The 26,739-nt window shown below is 54.8% G+C and overlaps 3 protein-coding genes across 3 annotated transcripts; 1 reads left to right on the forward strand and 2 right to left on the reverse strand.

Annotated features, from left to right (window-relative positions):
* Window positions 1–154: 154 nt before the first annotated feature.
* On the reverse strand, window positions 155–3,278 carry ATP5PB (ATP synthase peripheral stalk-membrane subunit b). The gene is made up of 7 exons (XM_086476491.1): window positions 3,233–3,278; window positions 3,078–3,120; window positions 2,507–2,652; window positions 1,839–2,002; window positions 1,295–1,420; window positions 903–1,082; window positions 155–319 (listed from the first exon to the last, which is right to left on the reverse strand). Exons 1-7 carry the CDS (start codon window positions 3,258–3,260, stop codon window positions 248–250), a joined length of 759 nt encoding a protein of 252 aa, XP_086332617.1. The 5' UTR covers window positions 3,261–3,278; the 3' UTR covers window positions 155–247.
* A 180-nt stretch (window positions 3,279–3,458) lies between these two features.
* On the forward strand, window positions 3,459–6,988 carry WDR77 (WD repeat domain 77). The gene is made up of 10 exons (XM_086476571.1): window positions 3,459–3,600; window positions 3,724–3,909; window positions 4,013–4,154; window positions 4,227–4,276; window positions 4,923–4,993; window positions 5,384–5,438; window positions 5,714–5,785; window positions 5,889–5,997; window positions 6,465–6,533; window positions 6,746–6,988. The coding sequence occupies exons 1-10, from the start codon at window positions 3,459–3,461 to the stop codon at window positions 6,903–6,905; spliced, it is 1,056 nt and encodes a 351-aa protein (XP_086332697.1). The 3' UTR covers window positions 6,906–6,988.
* Window positions 6,989–13,270: 6,282 nt separating this feature from the next.
* C21H6orf132 (chromosome 21 C6orf132 homolog) lies at window positions 13,271–26,297 on the reverse strand. The gene is made up of 5 exons (XM_086476687.1): window positions 26,147–26,297; window positions 21,577–21,692; window positions 16,969–17,044; window positions 13,749–16,647; window positions 13,271–13,376 (listed from the first exon to the last, which is right to left on the reverse strand). The coding sequence occupies exons 1-5, from the start codon at window positions 26,295–26,297 to the stop codon at window positions 13,271–13,273; spliced, it is 3,348 nt and encodes a 1,115-aa protein (XP_086332813.1).
* Between the last annotated feature and the right edge of the window lie 442 nt (window positions 26,298–26,739).

Below are 26,739 nucleotides of genomic sequence, written 5' to 3' on the forward strand. Positions count from 1 at the left end.
TGGAAGCATTCCTGACCAAAGAGAACGGCACGTGCTGCTGTGGCAAGTAATTCCCCGCTATAAACCGCCAGCAGCGGGCTATGGGACCAGTCCAGCTCCTCCGAACGCAAAGAGGAAACAACAATTGCTGCTGCTAGTGAACGACAGCAAAGCGGTTGGTTGGTTTGTTTAATGAGACTTCAGAATCAGACAGCTTCCAACAGTAAACAACGAGGCGCACGGGCACGGAGCCGTGGATCGGACGTGGCTACACCGCTGCCTGCGCGCTCTTCGACAGCGCCTTCAGGTCCAAAATGCACTTTGCAATGCTCTCCTTCTGCTGCAAAAGAAAGGGGAACGGCTTTCAGAAGAAAGACTTTATGAAACACATTTAAACAAGCAGGACAGACATTCTAGTGCCTTCTAGATACCCCTTTTCAGACCCGCGAGTTACAGATTAAAAGAGATTTAATTATAGCTCGTGAGGTCAGACATTCAAATCCAAACCACCACCCACGTTAGAGCACCTGCATGCAGTGCCAGGAACAGGTTTTCTTGTTCTCGGCTCCACTCCTTGAGAGAAGAGCATCTCGAGCCCACTGCAGATCTCAGCTCCACAGCCTTACACCGAGGATTTTACAAGCGAGTTCCCTGACCCGTCGGCTCCACACCTCATCCCTTGGAGCTCAGCCCCACGCTGCGACCACAAACACCACGTGTGCTTCCAGCTTCAAGCACCAGCCACGCAAGCACCCGGTGCCCAGGAGCTGGGCTTGCTGCTCCCAGCCAGCAGCAGGGACACGTTGCAGCCACGCTCAGAAGTCACCCCAAGAGGACCTGTCACCTCCCGGCTTAAGCCAGAGTCACTGGACAGCAGGTACTGGCGCAGATAAAACGTGAGGCGGATGAAGACAAGCGAGTACCTGCTGAGGGGTGATGCTCTGAACAACACTCTTCTCTACCCACTGAATCATGTGATCTTGCTCCTTCTGACGCTTCAGGTTCTGCATCGCCACCTGATAGTCCAGCCTTTTCTTTACTTCGTTGTACACCATCAGTAACCTTTCTCGGTAATTCGCTTCCAGCAACATCGCAATGTTGTTCTAGAGACAGAGGACGAGACCAAAGGGTTAACGTTTGGCAAGAACACCAGCCAGCAGCACCGCACCTCCTATACGGGATCAGGCAGCGGAACCTGCCCTGGCTGCATCAGGCAGAGGGCAAACGGTCCGTTACTCCTTGGCCACGCGAGAGGCTCCCAGAGCGGGCAGCAGAGCACGTGGTGGACGCCAGCAGCCGAGCTGGGACTGCGTACCCGCTTCGCGTCAAAGAGGTAATTACAGCCCTCGACCCGCCACTGCTCCTTCTTCTCCTCTTCAATGGCAGTCTCGAGATCGTGAATAGTCTCGTTTTTCACGGCTAAAGCTTTAGCAACTTTCTCCTGAAAGAAACCAAAAACGTGCTTCAGAGTGAAAGCAAGATGCAAGGGAAGCAACTGGTCTGCAATTAACTTCTGAAATTCTGCAGTAAGATTTGAGAAATGTCTGCATGAGCTGGATCGGGCCAGGGTTGAGATTAAAGGATGCCAAGATGGAAGAATTAGAGTTCACAATCAATCGTACTTTAAAAAAAAAAAAAAAAAAAAATCATTTGTGCTGGTATGAGGTGTTTTATTTTTGAAGGTGTATGTAACAATACCAGCCTAACACCTCAAACTTGCCTCGTTTAAGCAACACCCTGACAGTGCCAGACTCAGATTTTTGTGACAGCCTGGACACAGTATTCCTTTAAATATTTAAGGAGGTAACCTAGAACAGTTATTAACTACTACAAAGTTAGGTTCTGGTTTCTTTTCTTACCTCATTAAGTTTGTCAGCAAAAGCTGCTACATCAGACCCATATTTTTTCACGCCGTAAATGATGACTGATAATATGCAGATGGCTGCAACTGTCTCGTGGTTAATGACATAGATTTCCTTAGAGAGCAAGTAAAGCAAGAGTCCAGTTCCCAGCATGTAAGGCCCTAAGGAAAAAAGAAAGCAGCATTATTGGAACAAAGCAGAAAGAGGCTCACTGAAGTCCAACACCTAAGGGGCAGCTAGCTTAAGGCCTACAAGAAGATCAGGAAGGGATCTCTTTTACCACAACAAAAAGTAAAAAGCCAATACCACCAAGGGGAAGGGTGTCACGAGGCCACTCACCAGTAGGGGAAGCAACTTGCACCTTGCATGGGACATTCACAAACAGGCAAAAATCCCTCATCTAAAGGCTCTGAGGGACAGTAGGCAAATAAACCTTCCTGTAAGATCTAACTCATGACATTCTTTTAGCCTTTATTTCAAGCACAGGTGCCCAGCTTTAGAGCCAGGAAGTGCTGCACTGCCTCATTCTTCACAACCCCTTTCTGCACATACAAAAAATAATTTCCCCCCGACATCTCACCTTTTCAGCAGCCAGAAGTGGTGGAGAGAACTAAATAAGCCTAACTAAACACATATTTTTTTAAAAAATAGAAGTAAACATTAACCTGTAACTCCTGTTTTAGGATAGAGAAACTTGAAAAACTCCTCAGGGATCAAACCATAACGCACTTCGCCTCCTTTCTCAGGCAGAGGTGGCAAAGGAGCCAAACACTGCTGACTCGTATGCAGTGGTCTTGTGGTGTGCAATACGCTATAAATAATGAGAAAGTTTCTATTAAGCTTTTTATTAAAAAAAAAAAAAAACAAACAAACTCCAAAACACCCTTAAACGAGGCTCAAACGCATTTCAAATTGGGGGGGGCGGGGGGGGGGGGTGTGTGCATCCCCCAGACACGCCTCCCTTGAGGAAGGGGGGTGGGACCACGTAACCTCCAGAGACTCCTTCCGACCGTAACTGTTTTATAAACCCGCAACCTTAACTGGGAAGATAAAGCCAAAACCCCGGAACAACCTTATTTAAAAGCCACGACCGGCAGGTTTCTGAGGCGCCCCCAAGGCCCGTCGCTAGGAGGGGGCGGCAGCCAGCCCGGGCCGCCCGGCGCACTCGAGGCACCGCCAGGCCGCAGCCGGGGGTTCGAGCCCTCAGCGCTGCCTGCCCCAGCTCCCGGTACTCACCCCACGGCGACGGGAGGCGGCAGGCTCCTCAGCGCGGCCGGGGCTGAGGGAAGAAGAGGGGCGGAAAGCGCGTCAGGGCAGAACCCAGCCAGGACAACCCCCCGCCCGCCGCCCCCACCCCGAGGAGACGGCGTTTCCCCCTCATCCCGGCTCACCGGCGCGGAGGACGAGGCGGGAGAGCATGGCGGGCGTGCGGGCAGCGACACGACCCCCTTCGTCCCGGTGACCGCCGGCCGCCTCCGCGCCAAGATGGCGGCAAGACAAGCTCTCGCGAGAGCGCCCTCCCCGCCCCGCCCCGCCGCGCGCGTCTCGCGAGAGCCGGCGGCGCGCGCGGCGCGGGAGCACGTGGGGGGCGCCGCCGGCCCCGCTCCCGCCGCCGCCATGGAGGAGCCGCCGCCCGAGCAGCCCCCGCCGCCCCCGGCGGACGGGGAGGCCGCGGCTGCGGCCGGCCCCGAATGGAACATCCCGCCCAACGCGCCCGCCTGCATGGAGCGGCACCTGGAGGGCGCGCACTACCGCGCAGGTAGCGGGGCCGTGGGCGGGCCGCCGGCCCGGGGGAAGGGAGCGGGGGGGGGCGGCGGCGGCGGGGGGACCCGTCCGGGCCGCCCCGGCCCGGTGAGAGCCTCTCTCCTCGCTTTTCCCGCAGACGGGGCCCTGCTGCTAGGCGCCTCGGGGCTGAGCGGGCGCTGCTGGGCCGGCTCCCTCTGGGTCTTCGCCGACCCCCGCCGCGCCCCCAGCGAGGGCTTCTGCACCGCCGGCGTCCAGACCGAGGCGGGCGTCGCCGACCTGTGCTGGGTGGCTGACAGGGGCATCCTGGTGGCTTCCGACTCCGGTAAGCAAGGGGGATCCCTCCCCCGCCCCCCCCCCCGCTGTGGTGGGTGTCCCCCCGCTGAGGTGGGTGCCCCCCTCTTCCCCCCCCCCCCCCCGCCCCCCAGGCGCCGTGGAGCTGTGGGAGCTGGACGAGAACGAAACCCTCATCGTCAACAAGTTCTGTAAATACGAGCACGATGACATCGCGACGACGGTGGCCGTCCTGGCCGGCAGCACCCAGGCTGTCAGCGGCGGCAGGGACTTCTGGTGAGTGTCCCCAGCCCGGCTGCCGTGCGCCAGGGCCGGGGCCGGGTGCTGACTGCTCGCTCTTGTCCGCAGCGTGAAGGTCTGGGACCTCCCCCAGCAAACGGTCCTGCACTCCTACAGAGGTGAGCGCCGTCCCCCGGGTCCTCCCGGCCCCTCGCCGGTTGCTGCAGGCTCAGCTCGCTCCGGCAGCACCGCTGGTCTCTCCCTTCTCCCAAACCGCAAGCGGGGCCATGATCTAATGTTTGGTACTTTCTGGGAAGTTTCTGGCCCAGCCTTATTTCTTTGCCTGTTCATTTCTCCCCACAAAATGAACACTATTAGGCTTAGTTTGCCTCGCATCTCTAAGTCTATTTTGGAGTATTTCTTCTGCACTGAAATCCTTCTTCTGCCTGCGTGTGATTGTGTGAGCTCCGAACCTCCGTTTGTTCCGAACAACAGCCCATTGGAGATGTGATATCGGGATCTGTAGCCCCAGCAGAGGCCATACTGGGATCCTCTCCCTCCCAGCCCCTTTGTAACTGACCTCTTGTCTGCTCAGGCTTCCTCAGGCTTGTGCCTGTCCCAGGGGCTTGACTCAGCAGCTCTGGTTGCATTTGGCAGCTCACCACTTCGGTAGGAAGGAGCTGTCTGTGGCTGAGTAGAGGTTACCCTGTATCTGGGTGTAAACTACTCGCTGTTATACTGCTGTGCCTTTGGAGGTCCTCAGGGATGCGCGGGAAAGTGGGATACAATCTTTGAGGCTCTTTATACTTTTGTGCTTTTTGGTAGCTCACTCCGGTTCGGTGACATGTGTGGCTTCCTGTCCTGGTAAGGACACTGTGTTCCTGTCCTGTGCTGAGGTAAAGCTCCCTCTCTGTCTAAATCTACCTGATAAAAATGAGATTTAACTTCAGTTATTTACAGTTAAATGCACTTACTGAGAAACCACCTATTGTGTTACAAGCTGCATACCTGTGTTAGTTCAATGTTCCAGCCCGGTAAGTTGACAAGGAGCTTACTGAGCTGATTTCTACAGGTTTGTATTAAAATGGGGGAGCTCCTAGGTCTGTTCTGGGGATGACTGAAGGAGCTGACTTGCAGTTAATGGCAGCACCATTTTAACAGAAAGGAGGCGGTGGTGTGGTTTTGAATGGGGGTCAGTAGCAGTTCTGCAGTGAATCTGAGTTTCTGCCTGCCCCCTGCCACAAAGAAATTGTAAAAAACCCTTCTCTTTCACTTTGGATTTATAGGACAGCAGAACTTTGCTCTGGGACACCAGATGCCCCAAACCAGCTACTCGAATTGGTATGTTTCTGTACGCAGTCACTGCTTGTTGTGCGAGTTTTTTGAGAGAAATAAATTATTTTATGCCTGACGTTTCTATGTCTAACCGCAGACCTCGTGATGGGATCATTTGGGCAGAAAAGCTGCTTAAAACCCCAGGAAGTGTTAACTCTATGACAGAAGTACAATAAGCTTTTGAGTATTTGTCTTAGTGCAGCAGCGGTGCTAAGTGAGGTCGTGTGGGGAGATCTTCATACTGACTCTTTTCACGCTCATCCCAATTTATTTCCTCACAGTTTGCAGTGCCTGTAATCACCTCCCTACCTCAGTCATGTGGCATCCACAGAAAAGTGACATCTTTGCTTTGGGTAGGAAGTGATCTTATTATTTGACTTTCACCAGACAAATCAAGGTCTTTCTTTTCACTTGACAGTTTTGCTAATAACATCATTCTCCCTTCTTCTCTCAAAGGTGATGAAAACGGAACAGTTGCACTAGTAGACACAAAGAATCCTGATTCTGCCCTCAGCTCCACTGTGCACGCCCGAAGCGTCACGGGGTTTGCGTTTTCTGCACATAGGTACAGCCTGATGCACTGGCATGGAATGTGTGACTACGTACCCCTGAAAGCCTTATTTGTTTTTAGAATAAAACCTGTGAGAGCACTAGTTTTGATCTTTTTATCGAGAAGATCTGTAGTGAAGAATAGAACAGAGTAAACCACACTCCGCCAAGACGTGTGTGAATGTACATGAGAACGCTTTTGCAGTATTCAGAATCACTGACCCACTCCCTGTGGGCATCTTCCTAATTAGTCACCTCTGCCTGAAGAGGGGTACTTGCTTTCTGACACTGATAGAATGTTCTTGCTTGCTAGGGTGCTGGCAACCTGCCACATGATGTAGAAAACACTTGTGTACGATTTGGTGCCTGTTAATTCACTGTCCCTGGTCAGGCTCCATAAGAAGTGTGCTTTTCACATGTTTATCCCTAAGAATCTTGCTTGTATTTGATTGTTCTAACCGTGGTCTCATCTCTGTCCTCTAGCTCACCCTTACTGGCTTCAATCAGTGAAGACTGTTCAGTAGCTGTTCTCGACTCAGACCTCTCAGAGGTGTAAGTACTAGACAGAATGTGTTCGCTGCTGTGGCTGTTTGTCTGGTTGACTTCTCATCGAGTAAATTATTTATCCGTATGCTGAGTGGAAGGTGAAAATACTCCTTAAACAGGGGAGCATCATCCCAACAACCTCGCAGTTAGGAATTGCCCAAGCCCATAAGCTCTTGGTGACGATGCTTTATGGCTGATGGAGCGTTCCTGTTTTCCAGGTTCAGAAACCGTTCTCATCGAGACTTTGTAAAAGGCTTATCGTGGTCTCCTTCAGACGATGCCTTGCTCACTACAGTTGGATGGGATCACCAGGTTTTGCATCACACTGTCCCCCTACCAACTGGTGAAGCTTCTGGAGTCAACTGTGTAAAAGAATAGTTTTATAAACTCATGGTCCAAATTCCTTCCTGGCATGACTTTGATTCTGCTGAAGTCAAAGGTGTGTGTGAGCTGGAGCGGGTATGCTCTGTTGTCTACCTTGAAGCTTGTGACTAAGAAGGTTCTTGTAGTAATTTTGAATTAGGCATAACTTAGTTATAAACCAAGCTTTACCCTCTCCTCAGGAGTTGGCTTCACCTGTGATAAGGCTTCGGTATTTTACCCAGGAAAAAAATGACTTCAAGCACAGAGGAGACTTGGAGAGACAGGGAATTAGGTCAAAAAAAAAAAAAAAAGACTCTCTTCCTCCCTCAGTTCCCCAAACCATCCAGGGAATGAATAGAAACATTTTTGGGGTGAGGTTAAAAACAGCACCTCTTGTTAGCTGGATGCAAGAGCCTCCCCCGTGAGCGAAGTTCCTTGCTATATAAATCAGTTCTTCCACCCACCTGGGAAGGGGCGTTGGCATGTAAAGACTGGAAGGGTTCCGCTGTTGTCCCCAACGCAGCCAGGCCTGAGGGCGGTGCTGGGCTTTGGTGAGCACGTTTTATGCGCTGGTGTCATGTCGGGGGGTGCACGGTGGGGACCCCAGCTTAGCCCTGTCGTGAAACACCCCCGTCACGGAGCACGACGGGCTGCGGCCCCGGGACCTGGGGTGCTCAGGGCGGCTCCGCAGCGGAGGCCAGCTCGGAGGGGCTGGTGCCGCAGCACGCCCAAAGCCCAGAGACGTTAGCGGCTGCTGCGCTCTTTGACACCTGTTTCATCTCCTCTGTGCTGAAGGCAACTTACTCAAAGATAAGACCTGTGAACAAAAGTTTAGGTAAGGGAAAAACTGGACTAAGGACTTCAGCTTTCGTGTGCTTGCTCCTATAAACAGACTCCGCTTAGTGATAAGTGAGACTCCTTACGCACTTGTGATGAGCGACTCTGTGCCGGCGACTGAGGGGGCCAGGCATCCCCGCAATCCCCAAAACAGCCTCCACGTGATCCCCAAGAGGTGTGTTTTGTCACATACCACATACTTTTCAAACTAAACTGTTTCCCTTGAATGTATTTAACGGAAAAAAAAAAAAAAAAGCCATTGCATGCTTTGCCACTGCTCCAGGTATGGCTTGGTCTGGCCTCATCTTGCCTAGACAGAGCACAGCAAGTCCTGACTAATGGAACAAAAAAATACTGTGGGCACGAACACTACTCCTGTTCCTTTAGCACCATAGCAACACTAAAGCGTACACCACTTCCAGTGGGCTTATCTCCGCATAAACGTAGGTTTTAGTTGATCCAAATTATGCAGAGCCCACAACTTTTAGGCAGACTAAGCTTTCCCAGGCTCCGCACTTGTCTCATACTCTTTTTAAACCTCCTTTGCTGCTTTTGTAATTCCCGTGTTGTAAAGGCATTTACAGAGCAAGCTTCCTGATCTAGAGTGGTGTATGACAAGGAAAAGGTAAGCGATGATAAAAACTGACAAGTTTCCTCAAAAGTACCCCTCGAACAACCAAAAAAAGTTACCTGTTGCAGACCTCTGATGGAGTACTGAAACTGAGACAGGTCTTGTGCTGTTTGTGAAAAAGTTGTCTTGGGAAAAGTGGAAGACGGTTTTTAAATAAATGATAGTTTTCACTTGTAACTGGGTATATCAGCTTCACCGGGCCACTTCTGTACGGCTGAAGAGCCAGCTGGGATCATTCCCACAGTTGAAGTGAACTTGTGATTTCAGTCCTGAAATTAAACCATTCTTAAATAAACGTGCACCGTAGTCCTGATTGATGCTAGGGTGCTGCGCAGTGCAAGGCAGGCCGCGAGGCCTGCTTGGCTGGAGGAAGCTTTGCTTTTCCCAAAACCTGAAGTAGGGTTTCCATCATGCGTAGCTAAAAAGAAAAGTTTCGAACGTCCCGTCTCAAGAACCGCGTTGAGCTCCTCGCGTTGCCACCCTGCAGCACAACACAGCAGCCCCCGGCAGGGCTGTGAAGCCCCTATGGACAACAGGCCGCTGTCGCTGCATTAATCCCGTTTTTCAGTCGTTAAAAGACTTTTTTTTTTTTTGGTGCTGCCACACTAAATGATAAATGCTTCAGCCGCTGGCAAAGCTTTGGGTGAAGCTGTGTCGTCTGCCACGGGAGGGCAGCAGCTGCCAGCCTGACCAGCGACGAGGCAGCATCCCCCAAACACCTGCACGCTTCTTCAAACAGTATCATTTTTAATCTTTTTTTACCACTTAGACTTGGGGGGTTTTACCATCGTAAAAGCAGCACCGAAGAGCGATGGTTTAGCCAGGAGTTGCTCACGTTGGCTCCTAGTCCCTCGTGCGGGCGGTGCGGCAGAAACGCTGGCAACGCCCCACCAGTGCCCGCTGAACGCGTGGCTGGCTGCAGAGGAACTGGGGTGAAGTCTGGGGGTTTTGTGGTAGGCTCACGCTGTCTCTGGAGTGCGTGTTGGGGTTTGGGGAGGCTTCTATAAACACACTGTGGCTACAGTAAAAGCTTCAAGAGACGCATCGCACGCTCCCCTCGGGAAGAACCTGGTTCTGTCGCCGGAGCTGGATTGAAGAGAGGAGAACGCCAATGAGTGTAATTTTGAGGAGTGGAGAGGACAAGCCCCGGTGAGGACGAGCCTGCCTCTTCCGGTGCTGCTTGCATTGCTCACGCTGCCTTTCCAACTTGGAGCACAACAGTCGAGTCAGGACTTGTGAGTAAGGACGCGAGTTCCATTGCTAATGAAGAGCTCAAACCCAAGAGCTATTTATAGAAGCAGCACAGGCTGAACTGCACCAGCTCCTCCGCCAGCCCGCCGAACCCGCTGGGTGCGAGGGTGGTTCTGGAGTGGCGGGGCAGTTCGGGCCAGCTGCCCCTTCGGGCCTTGCTCGGGCTTCTCAAAACACTGCAGCTGCCACAGGGCTTAGATCAACAACTGGAGCGAGCCCTGGCTAAGCTGAAAGTCAGACTTGCTGAGGCCAGTTCGAGCGATGTTTGCTTGTCCTTTTAGGCTCACATGCACAGACCTCAGTCTTGCGGCAGGCAGACCACTTAAGCAATACTAAAAAAAAAAAAGTCAGACCACGCATGTAATAAAACAATATATCCAGACATATTTAATGCAAGAAGGTTGGTGTTCAATGGCACTCATAAATAAGAGACTGTTCAACACTTTACAAGTAAAGCTCTCGGTTATACTGCATTAGCAGGTACTTTTGAGGCAGAGGCAGCTGCAGGGGATAATTTAAGTTGTACCTTGAATGACCAGACTGCATCAGAGAGGGCTGAAGTGAGAATAGTTCCATTGTCAGGCTTCAAGACTGCTTTCAGTGCCAAGACTGGGCCGTAAAGTAGTTGCTTTGCTCCTTCACTACCCCTTAGCTTCTTCCTCTTCTATTGCTGAATTTGTGTAGCAACACAGAGCTGGGGAGGAGCAGGAGCGGGAACTGGGGTACAGTTTATCCATGTGCTGCCCCGACCAAGGAAGAGGGAGCTCTTCCCCATCCCTGCAGCCGAGAGGTCCTCGCTCCTGGTTACGGATTTAACTCTCTCCATAAGTGCTTTGGCTGCCAACAGCTCTGACAGTGGCTTCTTTGTCACACAAACAGTTCCCAGTGGCCCCAGCGTAGAGGTCTCGTTACTGAAATACTAGAATCCTGCTTAATGCATTCAAAAGAAGCAGGGATAGCCCAAAGTGTTTTAAGAATAGAATAGTTCCGCTGCCCAAAACAGTCATGCTAACCAGTTTTACAACTGCGAGCAGAGTCCTACCTGATTTAGTTACACCTTAGTCGACTGTGCGTTCCCAGAATGGCTGTTCTTTGAACAAACAATGGCTATTTCATAGCACTGACCTACATTATCATGCTCCTAATATTTAATATAAACAAATACACATCTGCTAGAAACAAGACACTCCACACCACGTAACACCATATTACAACTACCTATGAATTGCGTGTCTGGGTGAAATAGTAAATGTGAAATTCAAAGCAAGTGCCACCATCGGAGTTTCACATTTTGCTCAAAAAAAAAAAAAATCCACAACCCACCAAAAACTTGTGTTGGGGATATGCCCAAATTTAGGAGAATTCTTGAGGGCGGAAATTGTACACCCCCGCCTCATTTCTGGGCAAAGTCAATCGTGAAGGCTGAAGTCTCCCAACAAGCCTCTAATTTTACAACAGCTTTTGAGAATGAATTTGCAGTTATAACTTACTACTTTGAAAAAACAAGCATCAGGAAGAAAAAACAATTAGGTTGTAATCTTATCAGAGAGGCTTCTTTGTTTTGTTTCAGTTAAACTGGTGAAACTTCATCCAAACGTGACCCTGAAGCCACTCACAGAGGATCATGGCTACTTCCATAGATAAATGGGAATCCTCAAGATGCTTCTTGCATGGAGAAACTCCCATGTTTTAAGGGGGGGGGGGGGGGGCTGTTCTACATGACACTGACACGCTTAAACACCCAGATAGTTACTCCGTAGTCACTTTTCTCCAGAAACATTTTCTAAAAGCCAACACCCAGATATTTAAAATGTGTTTGATACTTGCTGGGGTGAGCATGTCTGGAAATCTTCCAAGTCACTGCAACTTACTGGCATAAAAATGCCGTTTGAATTGGCTGTTAGACTGATTATGGTATTTGCGTTTCCATTTTATTCACAGCAAGGTAAAGTTCAGAATACTTTGAAGCTGCTGCAATACCTGGAACAGCTGTTAAATTATTAGGTATAGTTGGATATAACATAAAACATAGAACGTCAACGACATGACATTAACATCAAGGTAACTCTTTGGAAAATTTCACCCTAAAGGAAAATTGATCACTGATTTTTGAGTTGAATTGTAGAGCAAAATCTGCTCACACACCCCGGTACGCATGTGAGCGCAACGCAGGATAAGCTGGAGTGGGACTAATGGCACTGCATAGTATTGAAAACAGAAAGTGCTTTCCAGGAAAGAAGACTAATGTCTCAAAGTGCTTTTAGTTTGTCAGTGATTAGAAAACATTCTCTACAAGTTTTTTACACTTATCTTACAGCGATTTTCAGCAAGTTTACCTATGAGGAACACTACGTATTTCTCATGCCAGGAAGTTGGCTATTGAAAACTTTGGTCAGCCGCCATGAGACGGTATTGCTCACTCTGCAGTACAAAACACCCCCGTTAAGGCTACTCACGTCTCCCACCCCACAGCCATCACCAGCTCCTTCAGGGCGGCGCTGCAGGAAGCGGGGACAGGCTTGCCTGCCCACCCGCCTACGGAAACAGCGGGAGCCAGCTCCCGTCGGTACGTCACCGCAGACGTCCCACACGCCAGGAGCACCGAATGCAATCACACCGAAATTTAGCTGCTCAGTGCCCCAATCGGACAAACTAAAGCCAAGTCTCGGTGTAATAGTTTAAGGACTCCGTGGCTGAGCTTTCAGAGGTGGGGTTTACGTGGGTGTGAAGTGGGAAAAGAGCCCTCAAGGAAAGCACCATCAGCACAGCACCCTGGTGGGTCGCTGACGCCCACCAGCTGATAAAGAAGGGTTGCGCAATGTCTTGAAGTCGCCAAAGTGTTTTACAGCCACCTATCCATCCCTCCAGGCCTCACAGCCTTCTTCCACGAGCAGTAATGACCAACAAAAATTACAGTGACAAAAAGGTGCAGGAAAGCAAGGGCTCCTGAAGCTGCTGCCCCCGAGCTGCGCCCTGGAGAAAGGGGCTCAGACTCCGCGGCAGAGCTGCTCCCGGCTCGGCAGGACAGGCACTGAATGCCAGGAGCTGTGTTTAAGGCATCTGCATAATCGATTTGCTCAAGGCTGTTGAAGGAGGTGGGGACAGAGGAGGTTAGGACCTAGACATCCCAAACTCCATTTTATCCCCTTCGCTTCACATCCTTATTCTCATTTCCCTATGTTTAGCTGTACACTGGCTTGCTTCCACTATGCACATCTCCCAGTTGGTTTCTCCCTACTCCCAAGCATGTTGGATTTAAACCAATTAAAAAAAAAAACCAAACAGAAAATCTCTCCAGTGGTGACGCTCTTTAAAGAGAACTAAGGATGCTTTTTGGCTTTCTTAGAAGACCTATCAGGCTGAAATTTTGAAAATAATACGGGGGGCGGGGCGGGGGGGCATAGGAGAAGGAAAACCATGTTTGCTCACGTAACAAGACAGCAGCCTGTCCTCTGTAGTAACTACTCTCCGTGACAGTCTTTCCAGAAGAGTCCAAGTCCCAGGTTCACTCCCCACCTTCTCCATCAGTAGTTTCAGGCAGTGCGTTTGCTGGCTGGGTTGGGACTGTCCCTGGTGCCCGCAGAGAAGGAGACGACCAACCTGGCGCCTCCTCACCCCTTCCCAGCCGGACAAAGGTGGCGGAGCAGCCCTGCGGACAAGCCTATCGGTGGCCGCTCTGGTAGGCGTAGGAGATGGGCTGCCGCGCCCCAGGTCTGACCGTGAAGGTGTTGGTAGGTCCGCCGTACTGCGAGCTGCCGTGGGCAGGCCTGGAGGGAAAACAGAGGGAAAGTCACCGAAAGCCAAGGAAACCCTTTGGGTTTATCCAACATTGCAATTATATATATTTAGCAGGGTGATTTTTGGCATCTCACATCTCCATTCAGCGACATGGGGAGGAGAGGGTGATGGGTGCCCGGGTTACGGCTGGGACCAGGGAGGAGCCATGCCAGAGCTGTGGCCCGGGACTGAGGAGCAGAGGAGACCCCAGCCAGCAGCACCGCACGAGCCAAGGGGCAACAACTTCTCTGGGGCCTCTGTGCTGCTCTGGTGCCAGCCCAGAGCTCAGCCCTCCTCTTCTTCAAATCCAAGGGACACAGAGGACAGGGAAGGGGGCAGCTCGGGGGGGGGGGGGCACATACCTGCTGGGTGCCACCACGCCGGCAGCCGAGAAATCCCCGTTCTGCCCCTTGTACTTGGCATCGGCCGTGGCACTGCCGTAAGGTGCCGCTTTCCCAGCGGCATCGACGGACGTCCGCCGGCCCTGCGCGCTGGTGGGGCCATTCCTGTGGGCAGAGCTGAGGCGGCGGACCCCCTCCCCAGCCGGGGAGCTGTATCCCCCGGGGCCGTAGGAGGACAGGGTGCCCGTGCCCCGGGGGGCTGCAGCTGCCCGGGGGTAGGAGCTGTCAGGCTCAGAGACGTACAGGCGCTTCTTGATCAGCGGGCGGGGGTTCGGGCAGCGGCTGAAGTAACCAGCAGAGCTGCCGTAACCGGGGTACTGGGGCGCGAAGTCGCCGTTCCTCCCGCTCTTCTCCGAGGGCAGCGGGGCTGGCGGCTCATGGCTGCCTCCGTAGCCGCGGCCGTAGCCGGGCCACCTGAAATACCGCGGCGCCTCCGAGCCCCGGCTGCAGTCGGGGAAGCTGGGGCACTTGCGGTTCTCCTCCCGACTTGGAAGGGGCCCCTCAGCCTCGTCCACCTCGTTGCTGAATTCGGGGGGTGGGGGGATAATCCCATAGTCCAGCACTGTCTCCCCGTTCTCCTCCTCCCTGGGCACGCCATGCTGGGGCGGGCTGGGCTGGTCCAGCTGCCCGGACTCGAGGAGGCCCCGCAGGAGGCTGGAGGCAGCCGCCCGCCGGTGCCCAGGGAGGGTCGGGGGCTGCGCCTCACCCGCTGCCCGCACGTCCCGGCCCTGCTCCGAGGAGCTGGAGAAGGACGGAGGTTTGCTCCATCCTGACCCCTCTGTACCCGCCACGGGTGGCCGGGGCACCACGGTGAAGGAGTAGGGCTTGGACTCGTGGCGGTAGAAGGTGGTGGAGGTGGTGTCCGACGAGGCGCTGCTGAGTTTCGGAGGTGGCTTCACCCGCGGCGCGGCTCCCACCTCACCACCCTGCCGGCCCCGCTGGGCACGCTGCCGGGCTGCCAGGAGCAGCGCCATGGGGGAGCCCCGCTCCACCCGCTCGCCCGTCACGGGGTGGATCAGCACCTCCTCCTGCCCCGCTCCCGAGGCACCCGGTGGGCTCCTGGCCACGCTTGTGGGGCACGGCGGTTCAGCCGAGCTCGAGGCACAGGGCGGTTCGGCCGAGCTGGCCCCAGCCCGGTGCACTTTGTACTGGAAGATGGCTGCGTTGGGCTGCGCTGCTGGGCTCTGTGCTGGAGAAACGGGGGGCGAGGGGGAGGTGGGAGCAGGGAGCTTCTCTGCTGGTCCCTGAGGTGGGTCGGGGGGGCTCACACTGTCATTGAGGGACCCGGGAGCAGGGGTCAAGTTCTCTGTGGCCTTGCTAGCAGCAGGAGCGGGATGGTCCTCATGCTCCGTCTCATCCTTCTCTGCTGCAGCCACTGGTGCTGGGAGCGGGCTTGGGGCTGGTTTCGGCAGCACCGAGTCACCCGGAACAGGGAGGCTCTTCCTCAGGTCAGGAGGGCTCTTCCTCACACGTGGGGTGCTGCCGCCATCCTCAGTGCCCTGCTTCTGGCCGCCGAGCCCCAGGGCAGGCTTCCCTTCTTTCTTCAGGGACAGCACAGCCTCCAGCTCGTTCCTGATTTTCATCACGCTGCGGGTCTGCACAGCAGGGTTGCTCTCCGGAGCAGGGAGCGCCGCGCTGGGAGAGCCCCCCTTGGCACTGGGGGGGCTGCTGGGCACCTCCTTCTTCTCGCTCTCCCCTCCCGCAGGTAACCCCACATCCTTCCCGGCAGGTCCGGTGAGTTGGGGCCCATTGAGGCTGGGCTCGTGGCTGCTGGCGCGGTCTGTACTGACATCCACGGGCCGGGGAGCAGCCGGCTTCTCCGGTGGCCTCTCCTCCCTCCGTGGGGAGCGCAGGAGGGCCGAGAGCTCATGCCGCAGCCTGCTCATGTTGCTGGCGTCCCTCCAGTCATCCTCACAGGTCGGGTAGTCTGGAGGGGGGAGGTCCAGGTCATTGGCAGAGAGAGACTCAGATTTTGGAGGAGAGTCTCTCTCGGCTGTTTTCGGCTGGGGAACCTTCTCCACCTCAGAGCCTGGCAGCGGGGATCGGCGACCAGCAGGATTCGTCCCTTGGCTGAGACCTGGGCCTGGTTTGGGGCTCAGGGGCGGGGGTGTTGGCACGGCCGGCTTGGCAAGGGCCTGTCTCGGTGGGGAGTTTCTTTGCTCGGCTTCTCTTCCTGCATGAGCCTTGGCCGCGGGTCTGATGGTGAAGCAGGGCGGGAGCGGGGGCCGGGCGTGAGGCTGCCTGGGGAAGGGCTCCTGCCGCACGGGCTGGCTCTCCTGCACCGGGATGGAGGAGGAGCGGGCTGGGGCTGGCGGGGGCACCTTGAAGGACCTGGGGAAGGTGAGGTGGGGCTCGGGACAGGGCTTGGGCTGCGGACTCTCCTTTGGGCCGGGGGCAGGCGGCACCCCAGCCTCAGCAGGGCAGAGCGGCCCCTCAGCATCCGCCTGCCTCGTGTTCAGCACCGTCTCGGACTTCCACTTGGAGATGCCGGTGGTGAAGGGTGCCGCGGCCCTGCTGAGCAGCGAGGCACCCGGTGGGGCTGGTGGGATGAAGTCTGGAGGGGCCGGTGTGCTGGGGGAGGACAAGGCGGAGGTTGGAGGCGGTGGAGGAGGTGCCTTCGCAGGAGGTGGCGGCACAGTCTCAGGTGGTGGTGGTGGTGGCGGTGGCGGCAGCATTTCGGGTGGTGGAGGCACTGGTGATGCCGGAGGTGGTGGCACAGGTGCCGTTGGAGGAGGTGGGGGCGGTACCGATGGCGGCGGAGGGATGTCTTCATCCAGGTCATCCCCCTCAAGAGCCTGTGGGCGCAGGTCCCCCACCGAGCTGTACATTCGGTAGTTCCCATTGATCTGGGAGCCAGAGCCTGCAGGGAAGAGCAAGAGCACGGCGGTGTGAGCACCTTCTCCATCAGCACTGCAACGGCCAGCATCGCCTCCGGCCAGCTACCCTCTTAGGAAGCCAGGGGTTTTTCCCAGCAGCTGTCTAAAGCTTGCTGAACTGTAACCGTAAAATTAATTCATTTTCAATTACTTCAAAAAATAATTAATAGCAGACTATTTTAGCCTGAAAATCTCATGATCAGACTGTCTGCTCCAGAGCTCGGTCCGCGCACACGCTTCCTTCCCCGAGGGCACGGTACTGCTGAGCACTCAGCACCGTCCAGGACTCAGGGAAGATCCCTTACCCAGTGCCGCTTTTTCCTCAAAGTCTTCTGGCACCGACGGCGTTGGCACAGCCACCCCGTGGGATTCTTGGGCATTCTGCAACAGTTGAGAAAATGGAGCTGTTAGTTTTACGCCCAGGGTACCAGAGCAAAGCGCCAACAAGCAGGCCCTAGCCTGTATAGCTGGTAATTTGTCTACACAAACAGGAGCCTGATGGGATCCAGGGCCGTTTCAGAGACACGGAGGTCCCTGCAGTAGCTGCTGTTGACAAGGTTTACGGGGACGAGTGATCAAGGTTGCACAAGCCATGGACACAATTTCCCTGCGCTAGTCAGGTGCAGAGGGGCTGGAGAGGAGCGCGGCTATTCCGCACCCAGGCTTAGGGCTCCCCAGCCCACATCAGCAGCACTGGTTTCTCACCATTCACATACCAAGCAAATTTAATAGCTCCCACGGGTTTTGTGGGTATTGCTCTCCAGCAAGCACTGCCAGCTCGTGCCGCAGTCACGTACACACCACGCTGAAGTCGCGGTCAGACTCTCAGCTTTTTGGGAAACTGGCACCAGCATATCTGAACACTCTGGGGAAAACTGCTACTTGTGTGGTTTGTGTTTCACTCCCAATTACTCCCTCCACATTCATCCTGAACACTCAGCAGTGCATTTAGCTGGTACGGGACCATGCAATTTAGCAGCCTACACATTTGCGAGGATGCTCACAGCGAGGGCACTCTGGATAATTACAGCCACCCACCACGAGATGCTCATGGCACACTGACTCACCCAGTGCTGACCACGGCCCCGTACACCCGCCAGAAGCAGAAAGCCTCTCCTTTCCTCCAGTGACTCACTGCTCGGATTGCTCTGCAGAGGGACTGGAGCTGCTCGTGAAACGTACGCTAACGCACCCACGTCCAAAACACAAACTGATGCTGAATCAGGCTGCCAGCACAGGCGTAAGTGACCGAGGCAGCGGACTGGCCTTTCGCATACCAGCGGTGGGAGAGACGAGGAAGTAACGCTCCACGAGCGGCAGGAGCTCGCAGGCCCCATGGGCAGCGATCAGGGACTTGCCGCCCCGTTCCCAGGCTCCAGGGTCCTCCCTGGTGCACTCCCACTCACCCCAGGCAGTGTTTGCCTTGGCTGTTAACAGCCCCTTGTGCAAAGGAAGCCTTATCCTACCCTCAGCCTGCACCGCTCGCCGCGGGTTTTCTGCATACAAAAGCCGAGATAATGATTGAGCCCGGGTCCTTTGCCTTTCACTGGCACTATCACTATTTTTACAAGAGACTGCTACAGGATTCCAAAGTCTCCTTGATGAAAGGTCAAGCTGGGTTTATACAGCCAGCCCCATCCAGGGCTCAGACAGCCCATTATCGTTACACACTGCCCCGGGTGTAGGGAGCTCAGGAACACCGGAGCTGCTGGGGCAGGACAGCAGCAGCCCGGGCTCCTACAGAAGAGCCCTAGAATTCCCCAGCTTTTGAGAAAACAACAAGAAAATGCACATGCGTTGCATGCAAAGTCCATCACCCTGCAGATGACCAAAGATCCTCTATAACCACAAGGGAATGAGCCAGTTATTGGTGAGCCAGGAGAGAGTGAGTGGGAATTCACATTCCTGGGATTGCACAACTGATCAGACCACTTGGTCTGGAGCAGCCAAGGTCTGCTAAGGCATTGGGACAGATCTGTTAGTGGCAAAACATCAGACCAGGTGAGCCCAGTAGCCTCATCTAGGACCTCTTTACTGGTCCCAAGGATACAGCACAAGGCAGAGGAAAGATCCTTAACTTCAGCTGAAAGCCAGGGCAAAGACAAGGGCTTACAGAGGCACTTCAAAAGCTGATAATGAAATTGTGTAGAGCAATGACATCCCAAAAACCACAAAGGAAAAAAAAATCCCAGCAGTTCCCATTTGCTATGGAAATTCACTGCCGCCAGTCTCCGGAGCGCACTGCAGATACCTGCTCATTTACAGGGAAACGACGAGGCCTCAGCACTGAATTAAAACCAACATCTGCATCACACGTTTGAGTAGGAGTAGAAAGGGAACGGCAGTCGGAAGAGATCTATGCAAAGCTGGAGGAAACAGTCCACATTTCATAAACGAGGAGTAATTTTGGACATGTCATTTCAACAGGTCCCAAGAACTGGGCAAGCCTGTTTCACACCAAAAATTTCTGTGGCAGTTGCTAACGTTCAGCATGTCTCAAAAACCGCCCATCCTCACGTCATGAGCTGGCTTCTAAAATGGAAAGCATCTCCACTACGCCTTGCCAGTCTCCAGAGATGACTAGAAAGATTGTTCCCCTCTGCTGTGTTTGCTAGGGGTGTGCCCAGCCCAGCAAACCTCCAGCTGATTCAGAGCAGGCGGCTGCGCTCGGGGCTGAGCGCCAGGAACCTGCATTTCCAGTTTGTGGTACCTGCATCACATTTGTGTGCGCTGAGGATCCCGTTGCGGGGGGGGGGGGGAGCTTTCACTGGAGCCACCAGGAATTGCTTTTCAGTGCTGGAACAGAGTGAGATACCCCCTGCCCGCCCCGTGAAGGGGAGCCTGCCTGTCCTCATGGTCCCCAGCTCCCCTGGTCCCTCGGGAGCCCACGCTTCCCACCTATGAATGAACTAGGTTTGAGGCTGCCTGTTACAAAAACTGCACCAAAACTCAACTACTTAAGGCTCTGGGGTCTCAGAGAGGCCAAGGACTTCTCCAAATATCAAGAGCTACCCCCAAACTCCTTGCTGAAGCAGAGCCAGGGAAGCTTGGTGTCAACTGAAGGAATTTATCCCCCCAGGATGCCAAAGCTCTGCCTGCACCCGCAGTGCCTGGGACAGCGGGTGGGCAGGGGGCCGTGGTGGTACCCGAGAGGCAGGCAGAGAAGGCCCCTCTCCTGCAAGCCCTGGGGGGACTCGGCTCAGCTTGTTGGGGGGAAGGAAGCTGCTCGGTGGGGGCAGAGCTGCCGGGCAGGGTGCGTGTGTCCTCCCCACTCCCGGCTACCCGGGCAGCTGCTGCTCAGCCTCCCCCACGCAGGGGAGCGGGTGGGTGGAAAGAAAGGGTTAAGGCAGGACCTGCAGAACAGCCCAGTGCAAGTATCTATGTGGCGGCAGAAGCATTTGTGCCAAATCAAATCGCAGTCACACCTAATCAAAATAATGCAAAGATCCAACACGGACTGGCGCTCACAAAGCATTGCTTATTCCTACCGATTCCTTCAGTTGAACTTGTTGCTCCTGAAAGAGAAGCACAGCGAGAGGGACCCTCGCAAGGGCAATTGAGGGGAAAAAAGCCCCAGGGCCAGCCGTGCCTCTGCAGGCAGCAGGAAAGCACCATGGCTAGCGTGACAGCCTGCAGTATTTATCCCAGGGACATTTGTGCTGTTTATTCCTCGACCCCACACACTTCCACTAGTAAAGCACTAAAGAAGATGCAAAAGTTGCCAGCTGCACTCTAAAAACCCGTGACATGGGGTGCCAGCTATGGTCACACCCCCACGCCTGCGCTACTGCAAAGGAGTTTCTCGGGCGCCAGGGCTACGGTTACTCGACTCAGAGCCCAGGCGAGATTTTTCACCTGCTGTGATCTTTCAGAAGGCATCACAGAGGGCACAACCCTTTTGTAGGACCTGTGTAACCCCATAACTTCCTAATGATGCTCTCAGATATACAAACTCCCTCTACCCCCAGTTGTCCTCCAAGTGACACCTGAACAGCCCCATTAACTCCTAATTGCACCCAGGTGACAGCAGAGCAGCCCATTTTCTGCTGTAGGTGGTGGCTGCGCTAAAGGGACACGGATATAGGAGGAAAGACATCCCTTGCCTCAGAGAGGATTTCTTTCTCTAGACCAAACGCTTTTAAGTGTTTTACTGTCTTCACTGACCTTCAGTGACCTGCGCATATCACTTCAGATTTAGCTACTGCCATCTCCAAAACATCTCTGAGCAGTCCCGTGCCTCGATGCACTCTCCAGGGGATAAGATCTCCGGAAAGGTGTGCTACACGGGGGAGGAATTGCTCAGCACACACGGCAGCGGAGTGTTGAAGCCAGCAACGAGCACGTGCGGCTTCTGGAGTCCCAGCTGGGTTAAAGCCACCCCTGGGTGCAGCTGTGTTGGCACTTGCTGCTTCAGTCCCTGCAGCCCGCTGCTGCTGGGGCACTGGCAGCTCTGCAGGGAATGGTTTCCCCCATACAGAGGCTGGAAAACCAGCCTCTGCACAGACACCCGCTGCATCGCCTCCTCGCTCCCCTGCTCCACACAGGACAGTTTTGCTGCGGCGCTTTCCAGCAACACGCCTGATCCAGAGGGAGACACTGCCAGCAGCGCTTAGATAAAGCGCTGTGCAAGCCACATCCCTCATCTACATGCTCAGCAACTTCTGTTTTGATTGAAAACACAAGTTGGATGATGCTTATGTCTCTCGCCTGAGCATCCTGCCTATGTCCAACACAAGTCTTGAACTCAGATCACCTCCTAATCCCTCGTATCCAGCATTATTATAGAGTGGTTTTGCTTTTCATTTATTTTCTTCCCTCGGGTAGAGTACGAGAGCAGCAGCCAGCCCAGCTGGTTCTGGGCGCCAGTTACACACGCTGCTGTAACGAACCTCAGCGACGAGCCGAATACTCACAAGGGGTAAGAAAGTCAGCAGCGGCCGGACTCTCGGACGAGGTTTAAGCGTTGCTGTGCCAGAGTCGGTCATTGTCCCAAAGCGATTGTCACCATAATACACCTCAATCACGTCACCTGAGGGGAAGAGAAAGACTGTTAGCAGCAGCACTGCGTTTGAGGCCACAGGAAAAACAACGCTGGACACCACGTAATTTCAAAAAGCACCGTGAGGAATTTGCAGTACCAGCTCCCAGGAACAGGCAAAACCCATCAGGTTCTGATGAGTATCTGGGTGTTTTGGAGCGGAGTTAAAGATGGGGGGAGAAAGGCCCCAGGGGAGTAGGACCCCTGGGCAGGCACTGGCAACCCCGGCACACCTGCAAGGCACAGAGAGCCTTCCCAGGGCTCCAGACACTGAGTTTCATGAGCACAGATGTCGAAGTCTGTTCTGAAGGGTTGTTTCAAGCAGTAGCTACCTGTTAACCTGTCAGCGGCCAGAATTGAGGGGGGGAAGCAGCAGCAGAGCCTGACCACCAACCACACCAACTGGAGAGCGCAAGCCCCTGCCCTTCCTCGCCTGCTGACCGCTCTGTGGGCAGAGCTGCCGCCTCAAAGCGCAGAGTTAGTTCCTGGTTCTTCACTCAGCCCTGTCGCGACAGCAGGTCCCTGTCACTTCTGCAGCAGAGGGACAGCAGAGGCGTCCCTGAGCCCCGGCTGCCCCCCGGCTTGTGCCGAACGGGACCAGGACCGGGATGGCAGAGGGAACACTTCGCTGCACTGCTCGGACGCAGCGATGGAAACAGGACACGCTGGGGCTTCCCGAGGAGGTTTTCCCCCTCCTTGTGTCGCTGCCATCAGCTGAGGGCAGCGGGAGGGAAGTGCCACAGCTGCTGTCCCTGCCGTGGACAGACACCACCAGGGCCCAGAGCCTCCTTCTGCGGGCTGCCGGGACAGTTTGTTTCTGACCGCTGATGCAATGGGCACTGGGGGACAAATCGTGCTGCCACAGTGCTGTCACAGCCCAGCCTGCCTTACGGAGGAGTGCTCCGAGCGCCTTCCCATGAAATACTGCTATGAATGGAGACGCTGCGGCGGAAAGCGGTTGCCGAGCCCCAGCGCTACAAGCAGGAGAAGCCATCAGGTACTCCTGGTTCCCAGCGCTGTGCTTTTACCTTGAACCACACCTTTTGTGCCAGCTTATTTCTGACAGTAATAAAGCTCAGACAACTAGTTTAATTACGTTCTTCGTGTCTGATTAACAGCATGAATTAACAAGCAGAAGCACTGAAGCATGTAAACCCCACCTTGGCTAGAAGGAGACACACAAATAATTCGTAGCCAAGGAGACCAAGATTAAAGAAAATATGAGAGTTTGAGGAAGGAGGGGGAAAGTGAGCAAAATGGCTGGGATCAGAGAGAAAATTCTGCAGGAGTGTTCCCACCCAACAGATTTCAATAGTGGTCTCAGTGAGAAGGAAGAAGCCACCAACCTCCCCCTCAGCCCTAAAACACCATCACCATGAAGTAAATAGCTTTTTTTTTTTTTTTTTTTTTTTTTACCCTCTAAAAAGTTTGGTCCTCAAAAGAGTTTGGCCCTCAAACGTGACCCCACGCGAAACTGTGAAGCACAGGAACAGTTTCTATCAAGTATCACACAGCGGTCAAAAGCCAAGAAGCAGAAAGGTGGAGGTTGTGTAAGCTCCGCACACCGGCGAAGGGGCTGGGCTGCATTTCTAAGCCTCGAAACGCGAGGGCAGCGCTTGCCGAAGCGGGACTGCCCGCTCGAGGAGCCGGCTGCACCCCAGAGTCCCTGACTGAGACTGTGCAAGCAACCGGCCGCTGCCACGGCCCCAGCCAGCATCCCCGCTCCCGCACAGCCCCTCGCTGGCCCAGGGCGCAGCCCGTGCCCTCCATACGCTGCCAGACCCGGTGACTGGGGTCCCCAACCCATCATGGACTGCCATGGCATAGAGCTGTGGTTGTCACTAAGTCTCTGCCCTCCTCGGACAGGCAGAGATCAGGCAAGAAGCTCCCAAGGAAACAGAGCTTTGCACCGAATTTAGGGGGAAAAAAAGAGAGGCGGGCAAATGCTTGCATGTGCGTATTCCCACGGAAGAAAGCGCTTGCATGAACACCTGGAATGAAGAACCTGACCACGCCAGGGGCTGGGTGTGAGCTACCGCAGCCTCTGCTGAAGTTATGGGTTTGGAGGCAGATGAATTCCACACAACCCTGAAACATGCCACTGAGTCCAGCAAGCACGCAAGCTTTTCCTTTCTCCCACCCACTACACCACAAGTTACCCTGGGATAAACCCAGGAGTATCCATCATCCTATCACTGTCCTCACGGTCAGTCACAACTTCCTCTCCCTTATCCCAAACTTCTCCCACTACAAGGGATTCTTTACGAAAAGGACGTTTTCTTCAGGTTTCAAAACCCTAATCAGCCTGCACTTCAGTTAGCGTGGTCCTACCAAGGGTGCAACACTTCCCTGCCTGTGAGGGTCCCAAGCGCAAAGGAGGAGCTGCTGGAGTCCCCAGGAGAGCAGAGATGCCAGCACATTATTGGTGTCTTTGCATAACGCCCTGGGTGACCCCACTTTTGGCAAGTAAGCAGCAAGAATTAAGGCCAAGGCAACATGAGAGTTTGGATTCTGACAGCCTTGTGGCGCAGCGCTAGAGTAGCTCAGAGACTTGAAATGATGAGAGTTTTATATTAAACAAGACGGTAGGTAAACTCAGTGAGAAACTGGATTAAAGATCACAAGGTCTTTGATCCTAGATTACTAAGCATCGCCAACCTGAATGCATTTAATTAAAGCAAAATGAAATGCTTGTAGTTGTGTTTTCTTTGCTAGATAAACAGGACTTGCCTGCTAAGAGCCTGTCACCAGTAAGACCTGTGCTCCACCAGCTTCGTTTCCTGGAAGGAGGTATCAGGAAACGCCTTTGGAGGCTGTCGGAAGCGGCTGGCCCTGACTATGCTTTGGCCACTTTTTCACGCTCAGCCCGTCCCAGAGACGCGCGTGTCCTCTCAGCCATGGGAAATGAAACAAGCAACCCCCAACACACGTAATGGGACTTCTTCCTACCTCGGGCTTGCCACACCTGGAGTAGGTGTAGCTGGTTTGACGCTGGGGTATCCACTGCTCACAGAGAGGAGGCGGCACCAGTCACTATATTCAGGAATCTCTGAGTCAGTGACATGCAAACCTACACCCATTCCACATTGCTTAACTTGTGTTTACTTTGTATGACAAACTGAGGTGGGGATTCGCAGAAGCAGCGGACCCTGCTGGCAGCAGCGACGGCACGAAGCTGCGCAGCAAATAGTCAGGAACCAGGGCCAGGGATGGGGCTCCACTGGGTAAGACCATGGAAATCAAGGTACAATAAATTCTGCCCGTTGTACTGCTTAGCTGCGAGCCTCGCGATGAGCCCACACCTCAGCACACGTTACTCTGACCATGGTCACTCATCTGTGCGTCACACTACCCTACACAAATCAAATTAACGATGTAAATCCCAAGAGAATGCTGAGGAGTGATTCAACAGCTTTTATTTACGCTCAGGTTTCAAGGACTCCCGGCTTTTACTTTGCAAGCTGATCCACACAGCAGTTCCCCACACCTGAAAGGAATACCTTTGTACTGCAATTGCAGCCACGGAAGTCAGGCTTGTAATAAGCAGACACAGGGAGGATTTTTTTTTTAAACCCAAACCACATCAGAGAGAAGCTTGAATCCTCCTCGGGTTTACGACAGTTAGAAATCAGCACTTTTCCTTTTGTGTTGGAGAGTTGCACGAAACTCTCCGCCACATTTTCAATTTATCTTGGTTTCACCAGCTTGGCCTGCAGGGTGTAACCACCTCGCAATAGCTTTCACGGACACTGCTTCACACCGCACAGCTCAGCGAGCAGCGCTTCCACTTTTAAGCTTGGAAGTGTTTATCGGAGTCTTAGAGCCATCAAACTTCATCCACAAACTGCTATCTTTTATCTACCTGGCTCCACTGCTATTAACTTGGCTCCCTCCTACATGAGCCTCCAGGGCACAGTATTGCAATTAAAACCACAAAGAAATACAAATAAATTCCGAGGAATATGCAGCCCTCAGCTCCCCCCGTGCGCGCAGACCTTCAAGAAACAGGTCGACAAGCAAATACCTAAAACCTGGGAAGGCGCCGATCGAACATGGCGTGGGAAAGCGCCGCTGGAAAGCAATAAAACAGCTCCGGAGCCACCCGGCAGCGACCCGCTCCGAAACAGCGGGTGCGGAGCCCCCGCACCTCCACCTGCGGGCCCGCAGCGGCGCGGCCCCAACCCGCACCCCCCAACCCGGCCCTGCCCGGGCGCTGAACGAGCCCCCGCCGCTCCCCGGCCCCGGCCCGGAACCCCCCCGGGCTGGAGGGGGCAGATACCGACCGGGGCAACCCCCGGGGGCAAGGAGGGGGGCAGATACGGACCGGGGCAACCCCCGGGGGCAAGGAGGGGGGCAGATACGGACCGGGGCAGCCCCCAGAGGGGGAGGGCGGGGGGGCAGATACCAACCGGGGCAGCCCCTGGGCTGGGGGGGCAGATACTGACCGGTGCCGCCCGCGCTCTCCGCGGTCACCTCCTGCGTGAAGATCCAGGGCGGGTTGGTGGCGAAAAGGGAGGCGGCGGCAGGGCTGGCGTGGCGCTTCCCGAAGAGGCGGCTGAAGGTGCCCTGCACGGAGTGATGATGGTGCTTCTTCATCCTGCCGGAGCCGGGCGCTGCCCGCCGCCCTCCTCACCCGGGCATCCCCGCCGCGGCGGGCGGGAGCGGGGCCGGGGCCGCTGCCACGGCGGCTGCGGGGCGGGGGCGGGGCGGAGCGGGCCCCACCTGCTGCCCCTCCCTCCTCCTCCTCCTCCTCCTCCTCCTCCTCCTCCCAGGTGCCTCCCGCAGCCGCTCCCGCCCGACGGAGGGAACCCCCGCGGGTCTTTGCGGGCAGGGCCGGCCCCGGGGGGGTCCCCTGGAGCGGAGCCCGAGGGGCTGCTGCAGCCGGGGAGGGGCTGGGGGTCCCCGGGTTGTCAGCGCCCCCCCTGCTGTGGGGGGAGCGCGGCGAAGGGAAGGGGACCCCGAGGGCCGGCGGGGTCCGCAGTGGAAACGCAGCCGAACGCTCGAGTCCCCTCAACAAAACCCCAACGCGACACAAACG

This window comes from Leptosomus discolor, chromosome 21 (genome assembly GCF_034619465.1).
Source record: "Leptosomus discolor isolate bLepDis1 chromosome 21, bLepDis1.hap2, whole genome shotgun sequence".
NCBI lineage: Eukaryota > Metazoa > Chordata > Aves > Leptosomiformes > Leptosomidae > Leptosomus > Leptosomus discolor.

What these genes read in the sequence shown, in the direction of transcription:
- ATP5PB (XM_086476491.1), bottom strand. Translation starts at nt 3,260, where the DNA reads ATGCTCTCCCGCCTCGTCCTCCGCGCCG. An exon ending in CCGCCTCGTCCTCCGCGCCG is followed by an intron (nt 3,121 to 3,232) that starts GTGAGCCGGGAT and finishes TTCTTCCCTCAG; the next exon opens with CCCCGGCCGCGCTGAGGAGC. An exon ending in TCCTAAAACAGGAGTTACAG is followed by an intron (nt 2,003 to 2,506) that starts GTTAATGTTTAC and finishes TTTTTTCCTTAG; the next exon opens with GGCCTTACATGCTGGGAACT.
- WDR77 (XM_086476571.1), top strand. Translation starts at nt 3,459, where the DNA reads ATGGAGGAGCCGCCGCCCGAGCAGCCCCCGCCGCCCCCGGCGGACGGG. An exon ending in CCTGGTGGCTTCCGACTCCG is followed by an intron (nt 3,910 to 4,012) that starts GTAAGCAAGGGG and finishes CCCGCCCCCCAG; the next exon opens with GCGCCGTGGAGCTGTGGGAG. An exon ending in AGCGGCGGCAGGGACTTCTG is followed by an intron (nt 4,155 to 4,226) that starts GTGAGTGTCCCC and finishes TCTTGTCCGCAG; the next exon opens with CGTGAAGGTCTGGGACCTCC.
- C21H6orf132 (XM_086476687.1), bottom strand. Translation starts at nt 26,297, where the DNA reads ATGAAGAAGCACCATCATCACTCCGTGCAGGGCACCTTCAGCCGCCTC. An exon ending in TGAGGAAAAAGCGGCACTGG is followed by an intron (nt 16,648 to 16,968) that starts GTAAGGGATCTT and finishes TCTTCCCTGCAG; the next exon opens with GCTCTGGCTCCCAGATCAAT. An exon ending in GGCGTGGTGGCACCCAGCAG is followed by an intron (nt 13,377 to 13,748) that starts GTATGTGCCCCC and finishes TTTTCCCTCCAG; the next exon opens with GCCTGCCCACGGCAGCTCGC.